The 12,532-nt window shown below is 43.8% G+C and overlaps 1 protein-coding gene across 4 annotated transcripts in view; it reads left to right on the forward strand.

The window, feature by feature from the left end:
* Positions 1-10,606, forward strand: part of LOC109528718 (prickle-like protein 2) — a 38,010-nt gene extending 27,404 nt beyond the window's left edge. For 2 of the 4 annotated variants that reach the window (XM_019891654.1, XM_019891652.1), the window contains 8 exons: positions 901-1,091; positions 2,524-2,637; positions 2,775-2,912; positions 3,592-3,795; positions 6,254-6,440; positions 7,368-7,522; positions 7,676-8,489; positions 8,576-10,606. In XM_019891654.1, the coding sequence (XP_019747213.1) occupies positions 960-1,091; positions 2,524-2,637; positions 2,775-2,912; positions 3,592-3,795; positions 6,254-6,440; positions 7,368-7,522; positions 7,676-8,489; positions 8,576-9,513 (2,682 nt within the window). In that variant the 5' untranslated portion in view covers positions 901-959 and the 3' untranslated portion in view covers positions 9,514-10,606. The remainder of the gene's footprint in view (positions 1-900; positions 1,092-2,523; positions 2,638-2,774; positions 2,913-3,591; positions 3,796-6,253; positions 6,441-7,367; positions 7,523-7,675; positions 8,490-8,575) is intronic. The other 2 variants (XM_019891653.1, XM_019891651.1) reach the window with 1 other exon arrangement.
* The last annotated feature ends 1,926 nt before the right edge of the window (positions 10,607-12,532 follow it).

Below are 12,532 nucleotides of genomic sequence, written 5' to 3' on the forward strand. Positions count from 1 at the left end.
TGTTATTTTAAATAACATTGAAAGCCACTCAACTCAGTGGAAATAATATGACGTAAAGAATACAGAGAATAATTTTGTTTACATATTTATGAAAATAAAATAACATAAATTATAAAATAACATAAAATACATAAAAGTAAATTTACTTTTCTGAGAATGTTTAGGCCAGCAGAGAAGGCCTTGCTGGCCCTCAGGGTCCGCCACTGAATCCTGCTAATGTACAAACACACAACCAAAGAACATTACCTCATTGGCTGAGGTCAAGTTGTGTTGTTTTGGTTAAAAATGTATTCTAAATTGTATGTTATCTTAGAACAATATTCTTAATCATTATTACTCTCACCACTTTTTCAGTGCTCTCCGTCCACATTTCCCAACCGATTCAAATCATTTAAAATGACCAAGATTCCAAAAATTGGATGGACGGACGCATGTATGTACATGGATGTATATTGATATAATCTTTGTACAATCGATATACTTAACGTCTATCTATCTATCTATCTATCTATCTATCTATCTATCTATCTATCTATCTATCTATCTTTTTATAATATTACATCATATTGCATCTCATTTTATTTAAAGGTCTCATCACATAAAATGTCTTGCCAGCGCCATCTTCTCTCTTTGTTTGCCAGCCCGCATCGGTGCGGGCAATCTCCATCTATTCGTTAAATATCAAAAATGCAAAAGGCTCCTCCGTGTTAGTGGGCATCTGTAGAATTGGCAGCGCAACTTGGCTCGCTCCACAAACATTTTGGTGCATTTAATGTTTGCCACTAAATCTGTGCGGTCCACATGGTACCTTGTAAACGGAGAAGATAAACACTCAAGCGCTGCCATATCCTCATCACTCTTGTTTTCATATTTTTGGCTCCCTTTTTGTGGGCGGGTCAGTAGCAGGTGTACCAGCCTCCCCTGAAGCAACGCGTGCAACCGAGCATGTTGTGACAGCCATGTCTCTGGAGATGGAGAAGACCATCACCAAGCTGATGTACGACTTCCAGAGGAACTCCACCTCTGATGATGACTCCGGATGCGCTCTGGAGGAATACGTCTGGGTTCCACCCGGCCTCAGTCCGGAGCAGGTACATGCCCAATTTTCTCCTTCTTCATCTTCAACTCACAAGAGATTTTCGTCTCATAGTTGACACCGCAGTGCCGCCACTCTTGCACGCTCCATTAGCTAATGTTGTTTCTGTGCTGGAGCCAGACTGCAACGAATTGAACTAAATCAGGAAGAGGAATTTCATTATTTGGGTGATCAGTGGCATTTTCCCAATAACACTAAGATGGTTAATTCACTGATTCCCTTCACGGTGTGTTAGGAGTCTTTGGCTTGCACTTGGTTAGGGTGATTGGGGTCGGGAGGGGTCAAACAAATCACCGCAACTAATCCGGCAGGCTTTTCCTGGAAGAATAATTGTTAAGACATTTTTTCTGAGGCAACATTAAGGCCGACACTGTGTCGGAATTCAGTTCACATTCCGACAGAGTGACAAGCATGACCAAATGTTTAAAAGCAACCCCATACTGATTGACTGATTCCAGTGTTTGAAGAGTCTGTGATGCAGTGAACAAATGTCGCCTGGATCACTCGACCGAAAAAGCAATTTCCTCCAGAAGCAACTGTGCAATTTGTCTGGAAATATGACAGAAATATATCATTCCAGAAATGAATTGCTGATTCCTGCTTTCAGTGGGATTCAAAACTTGCCTTTCAAAATGAAACCCAAAGGAATGGAAGTCATTTACATCAATGGGCGTATGGATGAATTTAATTGAAATGTGTGTTAATGCGTTTGGGTGCCACAATGGGCTCATTTGCAGTTAAGTTCCTTTTAATTGTATGCATGACCAAGCTCATTTCATCGATGGCAGAGGAAGACGAAACCGTACGTGTTGCTTTCATCAGTTGTGACATCCGACAAACAGGTTTTCTTTAACTGTGGGGGGCATCATAAAAAAATATGAAAGCAAGTTGTGCATCCAGTCAGTCACATTGCCTGTCAGCCATTATGATAGAATGTGGGTAAAGGCTGAAGCATCCCTCATCCAGCAAGAGAAATCGGCAGTCTTACATGTGTAGCAATGAAGTGATTTCCAAACCAGCCAAACGGATGATCGACTCAATTTGTTGATCAATTTTTCAACTGACCATTAGTAATGCAAATCAAATCAGAGTCATTTCTAGTTTTGCAATACAGTTTCCATTGAATCGCTGTATTATATTTTGAAAATCATCCCACTGCCTGGATGGGTTTACTCCGAGGACTCCGGTTTCCTCCCACATTCCAAAAACATGCATGGCAGGTCAATGGAACGTTCTAAATTGTACCGAGGTGTGAGTGTGAGTGCGGATGGTTGTTCATCTAAGTGCGCCCTGCGATTGGCTGGCAACCAGTTCAGGGTGTACCGTGCCTACTGCCTGAAGACAGCTGGGATAGGCTCCAGCACGCCCGCGACCCTCGTGAGGATAACCTGATTAGAAAATGGATGGATGTTTTTTGTCTGTAACAGGTGCATCAGTATTACAACTCCTTACCCGAAGAGAAGGTCCCTTACATTAACAGCCCTGGGGAGAAATACCGCATCAAACAACTGCTACATCAGTTACCACCACACGACAATGAGGTAAAGCATTTGCAAGCCGAACAAGAAAAATCTTTGTGCTGTTTGACGAGATTGACATGATATTGTTTAGTCTATCCGGCTTCGATACGCATGTGGGAGCCGCATATTTGGGACTGGTGATAAACTGTGTTGTCCAGGTGCGTTATTGCAACTCCTTGGATGAGGAAGAGAAACGGGAACTGAAGCTGTTCAGCAACCAACGCAAGAAGGACAACCTGGGCAGAGGCAACGTCCGTCCTTTCCCCTTAACCATTAATGGGGCCATCTGTGATAAGGTAGGAAGAAAAGAAAAGGCTTCATATAACGAGGATGTCGTCCCAGCTACAGTATATGTTTAAGGAAGAGTGTACAACTGCGCCTTAAGATACAAGTGACTCAGTTTTCAAGTTGTTCAATATTGAGCCGTCGTTTGGCTAATTTTTTGTTCAAACTTGCAAATGCAGATTTAAGCGTGTGGTAACAATGAACTGAACTCTCGTCATAATAAGCAGCATTTTGGCAATGAGAGAACAATTCATGAAAAAAAAACGGGCTTCAATATGTTTATTCAGGCTCCCGGTTGAATATCACTGGCAAACTAAACAGGAGACAAAAAAGAGAATGACACCTTGTGTAGTCAATACAACCTCATCCAAGTGAGCTTTGCTTTTCAGTCACCCTTGGTTATGTTAACACTCAATAGCATCACTTCAGAGGGACAAACAAACTTTTATAACACACGTGAACAGCCAATATTAGGGTACTTACTGTCATATATTCTTTATCATCTTCCTGCAAGGAAAAACTAATATTGATGCTGAAGAGCTGAGAGGAGTTGCGCCGTGATTAAAGACTATTTATTCGCCCATCCCTAATGAGAGTAATAAAGAGCATAAACTCTTGTCAAGCATTAGATTCTTAGTTCCTCCTTGCTTTTTTTCAATGAAATTTGCTTTCCTCTATGCTCCCTCCCAGTGTGGTGGTCAAATACAGGGAGGCGACATCGTGGTGTTTGCCGCCAGGGCGGGTCACGGAAAATGGTGGCACCCAAATTGCTTCGTGTGCTGCATGTGCGAGGAAATGCTGGTGGATCTCATCTACTTCTACCAGGATGGCAAGCTCTACTGTGGCCGGCACCACGCCGAGAGACTGAAGCCCCGCTGCTGTGCCTGTGATGAGGTGCGCCTCTCTGGGCCTGCTGCCCTTCACTGTTGAGAAAGGCTCAATGCTCGCAAGCTCCGATATTTGAAACTGGTTGGAATTAGTCTGGTGTGAAAAGATGGCTCAGTGTTCTTGCCATGTCTCAGAAAATCTGCTTGCACTTTGATGCACCGTATGTGAGCCAAGCAAGCAAGTCACGATGACAAATTGGTTGTACCACTTTTCACTAATTAAAGTCTTGTAATAATAATGAGACTACTTTTATAAAGAGGGTAGGATGAATGGTTAGCACATTGGCCTCACAATTTTAAGGTTGCGGTTTGGAATCTTGGTACCAGCCTTTCTGTGTGGAGTATGCGTCTTGTCCACACACTGTAAAAAACACAAATTGTATTTTTGTCACCTGAAACCGTAATGGTTAAAGTTAGAAAATCTTGAAAATATCAACTACTGACATTTCTGGACACAGTGTTAATTAGTACAACAAAGCAAGCGCGTTGTTTTTACTTGTCTCTTAAGTCTAAATCTTTCTTTATGTGGGTTACAGTAGTGACCCCCGAGAGCCAGATTATCGACACCCCTGATCTAAATGAACAGGTGTGAATCAGAGTGCGAATGCTTCTTTGTTTATATGTGGAGTTCCATTGACAGAGGATATTTTTTTGTGAATTCAGTCAAATTAGTTCTATCTAATATCATGATTCCTTGTTCCAGGTTCAAGCTAATGATTTTTTAATTGGGGGAGATCATGGTTGGTTTATTCACAAAACTAGTAAATTCCAAGAAAAACTATTTTCTTCAAAAACAGACTTGTCCAACATGTTCACATAAGTATAAAATGACTATAATGGTGGGTATTATGGTGTGTGAATAAAATAAAGAGCTATTGAGTGTCCTACAATTAAAGCCTTTCAAACTTAAATATAACCCTTTATCCTAACCCTCCAAAGTGACGCGACACATTGATTGCACAGTTCACTTCATTGTTACTGCTCTCCTCAAGATCCTGTCGACCGACTTGATTGCGGCCAACAATCAGCAGACCTGATCACCGTAGGCCTTTTCACACACAGCAACACAAAGTGTGCCCTTGGTAAACCTTTTCAATGGGTATCTAATACCTGGGCGCGAGGACGGAATGCCTGGTCGCCTATTTGATGCGCCACATGTGCAGCGCGTTGCCTGGCAACCTGGTCAACTCTTGATTTGCACCATCTCCTAAGCTTTCCGCACTGAGCAGGGTATATTCTGATTAAAATGCTTGTATTGGATTTATGAAAAAGTAAATGCAAAAACAACACACTCCTTCAAAGTAGACTGTGGATGAGACACGCACATGTCACTGTCGATGACTTCCATATTCAGAAGGCAAGTTAATTGTGTGCTATATTTTCAAAATGGATCTCTGTGGAATTCATGTCTCATGAAAACCCCGCGATCCGGAAATCACGGCGGTCAAGCCAGCCTCAAAAAGTCAAAGTCAAGCCAGTTGCCCCTAATTTCTTTCATACTGTATTACGGTAATAAATCACCGATGACCAGCGAAAGATACCTTCAGAATAAAAGCATAGCACGAGCCTGACCTGAACATCGATGCTTCTTGTCAGAAATAATTATATTAAATAATCTCTCTGTGATAATGCCACCAGTCTACTCCTGAGAGAATGCAGAATAGTTAATTTGAATCTTGAGATGCATTAAAAATCATGTTTATTTGAAATAAACATATATGATTGCAAGTACACATTATTTAAAACAATATATTCAAAATAATCCAATTGACCAGTCTTGGATATCATTAGATCACCATAGTTCTTCACCAAAAGAGGTCCCATCCAAATCCGGTGCTGCATGTCAAAATAAAAGTGCCCAGATATAAACATAGTTGACTGTCTATACCGCTGACTTAGGAAAAATGAATACAAATCATCCTTTTGGTATCATAATAGCAGACCAGTCACAGAGGATATTGGACCACACCATCTCTCCCCCAAAAGAGGTCTCATCCAAATCTGATGTGTGCCAACGGGAGAATATGCCGCTAACTGAGCGAGAAGCCTACCTGTTACTTCCTAGTCGGCAGCTACGCAAGCAACATCCGACTATGGTCAGCGAACACCAAGAAAACCAAATACAGTATCACCGATCAGCTCAATGGCAACATCTCTCTTGGACTGTTTCACCTAATTATCATATTTTAAGATCACTTTCAAGCACAAGCAGAGCTGAGTATAGAATGTATGTGTTTGTGATTGGCTTCAGTGGAGATGACGTGAAATGTGGTATCATGCATATGGGCTGACTCTGGTGGTACAGAAAATGGACGGATGAATTTAATGGAAAAAATATTATGAAATTCAGCGGTCAGATGTCATGGCTGAAAAAATGTATTCCACCTCAATTGGAGTGGGAAAAAAATGTTTCTCTTGGGTTCCAAATGACCTTTGAAATGAAATGAATGTTTTTTTCTATGCAGATCATCTTTGCTGATGAGTGCACAGAGGCGGAGGGCAGACACTGGCACATGAAGCACTTCTGCTGCTACGAGTGCGAGACCACCCTCGGTGGCCAGCGCTACATCATGAAGGATGGACGGCCACACTGCTGCAACTGCTTCGAGTCCCTCTTTGCAGAGTACTGTGATGCATGTGGAGAACATATAGGTAAGCAATTGGATTGGATTGGAGTGGATAGGATAGGATACAACTTTATTGTCAAATGTGCTGTATGCAGCACAGATGAAATTTCTTCCCTCGCAACATAAAACAATGCATGATTCGTTTGATTGAAATGACGTGACCTTGTCGCAAGACATGATCATTTATTTCGTACACTCACACCAGAGAAAACCTCTCAAAGGCATTGAAGAGAGAGTATTGTAAGCACTGGCCTGCTCTGCCACAGCTGTGGTGAGGCGGAGCCAGCGCAACGAGACATAGATGCCTATTAAGTGTGAGCCCATCTTGTATCCAGATGGGATCTGTGAATAAGCAGGACTTGCTTGATTGAGATCAGCAGCAAGGCTGGAGACATGTATTTGTCGCTGAGAGATAACGTGATTTCCTTGGAAAGAGTAAAACGAAAAAGAACAAAAAAACCACCATCAGATTCATCTGAATAGTGCCTTGATTATTGTCACGGTGCGAGGTGGTGGTGGACCCCAAAAAGCAGGCAGGAGGGAAGAGCAGGGTGAACTTGAAGAAGTGTATTGATAAAACACAGAAAACTAAATCCAAAACAAAGTCCTAAGAACGAAACGAATCCAAAGTAGCAAACAAAAACCGTGACTTAAGCAAAATAATATCAATAACAGAAACATGCCCAAAAACATGACCTAAACATGACAAACATACATGACAGCAACAAAGAAACTAACAATGACCCGACACCGAGTGGTCGTGCCGGGAGTCCTTTTAAAGCAATAATTACATAACGACCAACAGGTGTGCAGCTGCAGGGAGAGCCCTACAGTGCCACCTGTTGGTCACAAACAGAATCATGACAATTATCATCTATATCAATCCGTGCCATCAGCATAACTTTCATTCAAAAGATAATTAAACTCAACTTCTGTGTGTTGTTACTTCAAGGCATTGACCAAGGCCAGATGACATACGATGGGCAGCACTGGCACGCAACCGAAGAATGTTTTTGTTGTGCTCATTGCAAGCGTTCTCTGCTCGGCCGTCCTTTCTTGCCTAAGCAGGGACAGATCTTCTGCTCACGGTCCTGCAGTGCTGGACAGGTAATAACAGTCATTTATTTAAGTGAGAATAATTCAAACTAGTGCAGTGGTTCCCAACCTTTAGACTGTAGATTATCTCTCACGGCATACACATTTAGGGAACACTGCTCTGGTGCGTCGGATTTATGCCAACTGTTTTGTTGTTTGAATCAGGATCCGGATGAGTCCGATTCATCAGACTCCGCTTTCCAGAGCGCCCGATCTCGTGAATCTCGCCACAGCACCAAGATTGGTCAAAAGGAGCGCGGGAATGCCGAGCAGGAGCGAAGGAATGTCGAGGCTCGCCATTCAGCTCCTCCCCCGATGCCTGACCGTCTGTCTGCTGAAATTGATCCACTGACTGTTCAGATGGACCGTCTGAGTGTGTCAGCCAGCCAGACCCCGAGCAGGACACCCACCCGCACTCCCAGTCGCACTCCGAGCCGCACTCCAAGTCGCGCTCCAAGCCTTAACCAGGTGTGGATGAGCCGGGATGACCCTTATGTCCCCGCTGCCTTTGAGGGCCCCCAGCAAGACTCATCTCCCACCCCAACATCTGTTCATTTTTTAGGTCAGTGTAACGCCAGGCAGGGCTATAATCCCAACTCAAATGTTCACCCGCCAGCCCAGAGTCCCGTCAACCCCGGAAAGAGGCCCGATTCCTGGGGGAAAGAACAAGGCAATGCAAAGAGGACACCTATGGCTGCCATAAGGGGTCACTCTTTTAATGATAACTGGATCCACCATAGCCAGGATGAGTTCAGGCCGAACAAGCTTCGCACCCAAATGAGTTTCAATGAGATGTCAAGCCCGAACCAAGCATTTTCTGACAAGAGGAGCATTAGCCTTCACGGGTTCCAGAGAGATGGAAGGCCCCCACTAACCAGAAGGAAGCACTTCAATGCCATGAGCTTCAATGAGCCACTGACTCCATTGGAACAGACACCTCATGGCTCCGTGGACTCCCTCACTGTGTCCAATGCTACAGGTAACGAGTTTGCGCGTGCGGCATGTACATTCTGCTCTAATTGCGAATGGGATGCAAATGTGAAATGTGCTTTCTAATTTTCACAGGCAATTCTCTGGACGGGGTCGGCAAGCGTCAGGAGAATTTGTCCAGGTTCTCCATGCCTGACCTGAGCAAGGATTCAGGTGTAAATGTGTCTGAAAAGAGCAACATGGGAACGCTCAGCTCCTCAGTTCAGTTCCATAGCACGGAGTCTCTGTCCTCATCTCGTCCCTTGAACAACAACATGTACACACCACACAGAGCTGGCTACCCACTGCAGTACTGGGATGGGCCACAGCCCCTGGGTTTTGATAGCAAAGGTCGCGTTGGGTTGATGGGCAGCAGTGGCAACTTGCGAATGGCTCCCATGAGCGACCGAATGCCCCGTCGACTCATAAACGGGCCGGAGCTTGCGTCCCAGAATCAACAGCCTCAACCGAGACGTCGCAAACACCATCGAGGTCAGCACCGCAGCACCCGCCACCACAAACGCTCCCGCCGTTCTCGCTCCGACAACGCTTTGCACCTGGTGGCCGACCGACCTGCTCAAACGGTGGAGCTGCCATACCGCCGCGTCCAGGAAGATTACGATCGTTTCCCTTCTGGTCACGCCGCTCGGGAGCTGTTTGGGCCGGAGCCGAGCGGGTGCCGACCACAACCCCACCGGCCGTGTCCCCGCACCACTTCTGATCTCACCCTACAAAATGCTGGCTGGCAACCTGTTGGTTTGGGTGGGCCATGCTGGGGCGATGGCTACATGGAAGCCGCTGACGCGTGGTGCTCCAGCTGCTCCTCTTCCTCTGAATCGGAGGACAACGAGGGCTACTTCATGGGTGAACCGATCCCTCGCCCTGTGCAGCTGTGCTACATCAACAACGAGGAGCTACGCCATCGCTACAGCCCCTCCGGAATGGGTGGCCATCACGGACCTCTGCACGGACCCATTCATGGCCAGCTGCATGCCCGCCAGCGGAGGAAGAGCAAAAACTGCATCATTTCATAAATTTAGACAAAAATCATGGTGAGGGCATAAGTAGGGATGTGAACGTTCAAGAGAGACAGGTGAGGAGACAATAAAAGCAACAGAGAGTGGGTAGCTGAGTGTGAGATAGTGACAGATAATAGTGTGTGCGTAGGGGCGGATGTAAAGAGACATTAGGCCTATTTTTCATGCTGTGAGCTTACACAACTCGGGTAGTGTTTGTGCACACCTACGCAGAATGATCTAACTACAAGAGGAAGCTCAGTTTTCTTACACAACAGATAACAGAAGGAATGTTTACAACGTTGGACGCCAACAGTAGCGAGAAGAAGCACTGCTTAATTTGACTGCTTAATATGAATGTGGTCAAGGTAAATAATACTTGTGTGAGTGTCTGTGCGTGTGTCCCATGTTCTGGGAAGATTGAACAAACCGCTTTACAGGTAAATAAGACACTGGAGTGGGGTCGCCGTTCAGAAGTCTAAACAAAGGCTTTGGCGTTAAATGTATCTATGTGGACAATGCGGAAGTTGTGTCGGGCTAGTGAAGGCTACGTGCTGGATTCCAAGCGGCGTCATGGTTTTCCCCTCAGTGGAATCCAAATGATGCTGGAATGGAGTGTCAGCTCGCTAGCCCGGTTAGCACCTTGTACAAATCGTCTGTTGAACCTTGTGCTCTGCATAGCCAACTCTCCATGCTTTACCGAGGACGGGGTGCTCACTGGGTGGCCTCTGCTCCTTGACCATTCAGGCACAGTAACGTCAGGTATGGTCCCGTTTTCTCTTCTGCAACATGCTTTGTTTTTTCGAGAGTAACTTATAGACACGTACGAATAAAGATAATAGCCCTTACAATGAAGAAGTAATAACAAATAATGCAAATAGTCATCTTATGGAAATTAAAAAGAATACCTATTAAATGTTTATGTAGTAATACACACATTAACAAAATGGATATAGTGATGTAAATGCTATGTACATATGGTCTTAAATATCTCTATATTTTGTAAGTCACCATCATTATTTGTATGATATCATGTAGAGATAGGGATATTTGCATGTCATTTTGTTGTTGTCGCATATTTAAAATAAAGTCTACTTCTATGAACAACCAATCAGGTATATTTCCGACTGATCTTGTGTGCAACTCCCCTCGGACATTACGTGGCAAATTCCAAGCTCAAGTCCGTTGTGAAAAGAAAAAAAGTTCAAGACGCTGACCAGTCACAACTTGCTCTTCTCATCCGTTAAAATCAAAAGGGTTTTCTGATCACATGATATCATTGAATTGTGTCCCGAATGTTAGACTCGGTTCCTGAACCCAACACACACATTTTAGGATATTTTGTTTTCGACTGCTGTTGGTTTACTGGCACAAATCATGAATGTAGTACTACATTTTTTTTTTTTTGCCTGAGATTTTGCTTACTTACACAGCTACACAAAAGGGATAAAATAATAATAAAAAATAGAAACAGCTCCCAGTATGATTCTGTGCAATTTCACACCATTGGAAAATACAATTCCAATAATAAACATACTGAATATCTCCCTGACAGGGCCAATTAAAATTGAGCTTCATCTAAAAGAAGGATGAATGTGCTTGGACACAATTAGTAACTAAAAGCAGGTGTGATTGTGGTAGGGCTTCAGCACTTTTAGTTAACGTTACGTACAAACATTATTGCCGCTTTCATGGATGGATGAGAGCAGCAGAAATTACAAGCGACAAACTGGATCACCCGCAAAAAGATTCTTGATATTTGCACCATAGATATCCATGCGCGGGAGGCAGGAGGCAGACAGCATCTTGTGCCTTGTCCTCTATAAATGTTTCCATGGCATCTGTGGAACGGATTGCACATTCGTTTGCAGTGCCGACTAAATAGGGAGCGTGTGCAGTTGTCATTTGCCGACAGGTTTTCATCTCTCTATTCTGTTACCAGGCGCCCTCGGTTGCCCTGCAACTATGAAGACTTGTCAAGGAGGCCATTTTGCCTCCCGAGTGGGTGGCAAACACACGTCACGTCCACACAATAACAAGCAAGCACACGCGCGCTGGAGTTGGCATTAAGCAATGTGTAAACGAGCTTAGCGTTGGTCAAAATATCACTGTTCTCTCCTGATGTGACAGAATCGCGTACACCAGCCATAAAATATCAATATTGTCCAATGAAAAGCAAGCAAGTTTATACTGTGCGTTAATATGAAGTGGCTCTCAGTATTCTCTCCTCAGAGAGCAGATGATTCGATATTAAGGTCGGAATTTACATCTGATAACTCAATTGGGTGCAGAAATATGTCAATTAAAATCAATGAACTATACATTTACACACACACACACACACACACACACACACACACACACACACACACACACACAGATAGAGAGATAGACACTGTAAAAGTGCCTGAACGATCCGAACTCTTCATTAAACCCATGACACTTTTGTCTTTATAAATATCACTGTTCTCTCCTGATGTGACAGAATCGCGTACACCAGCCATAAAATATCAATATTGTCCAATGAAAAGCAAGCAAGTTTATACTGTGCGTTAATATGAAGTGGCTCTCAGTATTCTCTCCTCAGAGAGCAGATGATTCGATATTAAGGTCGGAATTTACATCTGATAACTCAATTGGGTGCAGAAATATGTCAATTAAAATCAATGAACTATACATTTACACACACACACACACACACACACACACACACACACACACACACACACAGATAGAGAGATAGACACTGTAAAAGTGCCTGAACGATCCGAACTCTTCATTAAACCCATGACACTTTTGTCTTTATACATCCATAATAACGGTAAAGACGAGCAACTGTTATGACCTCACCTCAGGAACACCACCATCTCTCTTGTCGGCAATTATGTGAATGAAAAATGGCTGCCACATCCTGGCGGCGCTTCAGATGAGAGATCCCAAGGTGTGCTGCACCAACATAATGATCATTCTGTCTGAAAATCATGTTATTGTTTTAAGTTTCAATTTGTTTCTTAGTTTTCCCTTTTTCTCCAGATCA

Source organism: Hippocampus comes, unplaced genomic scaffold, assembly GCF_001891065.2.
Source record: "Hippocampus comes isolate QL1 unplaced genomic scaffold, H_comes_QL1_v1.1 scaffold174, whole genome shotgun sequence".
In the NCBI taxonomy this organism is placed as follows: domain Eukaryota; kingdom Metazoa; phylum Chordata; class Actinopteri; order Syngnathiformes; family Syngnathidae; genus Hippocampus; species Hippocampus comes.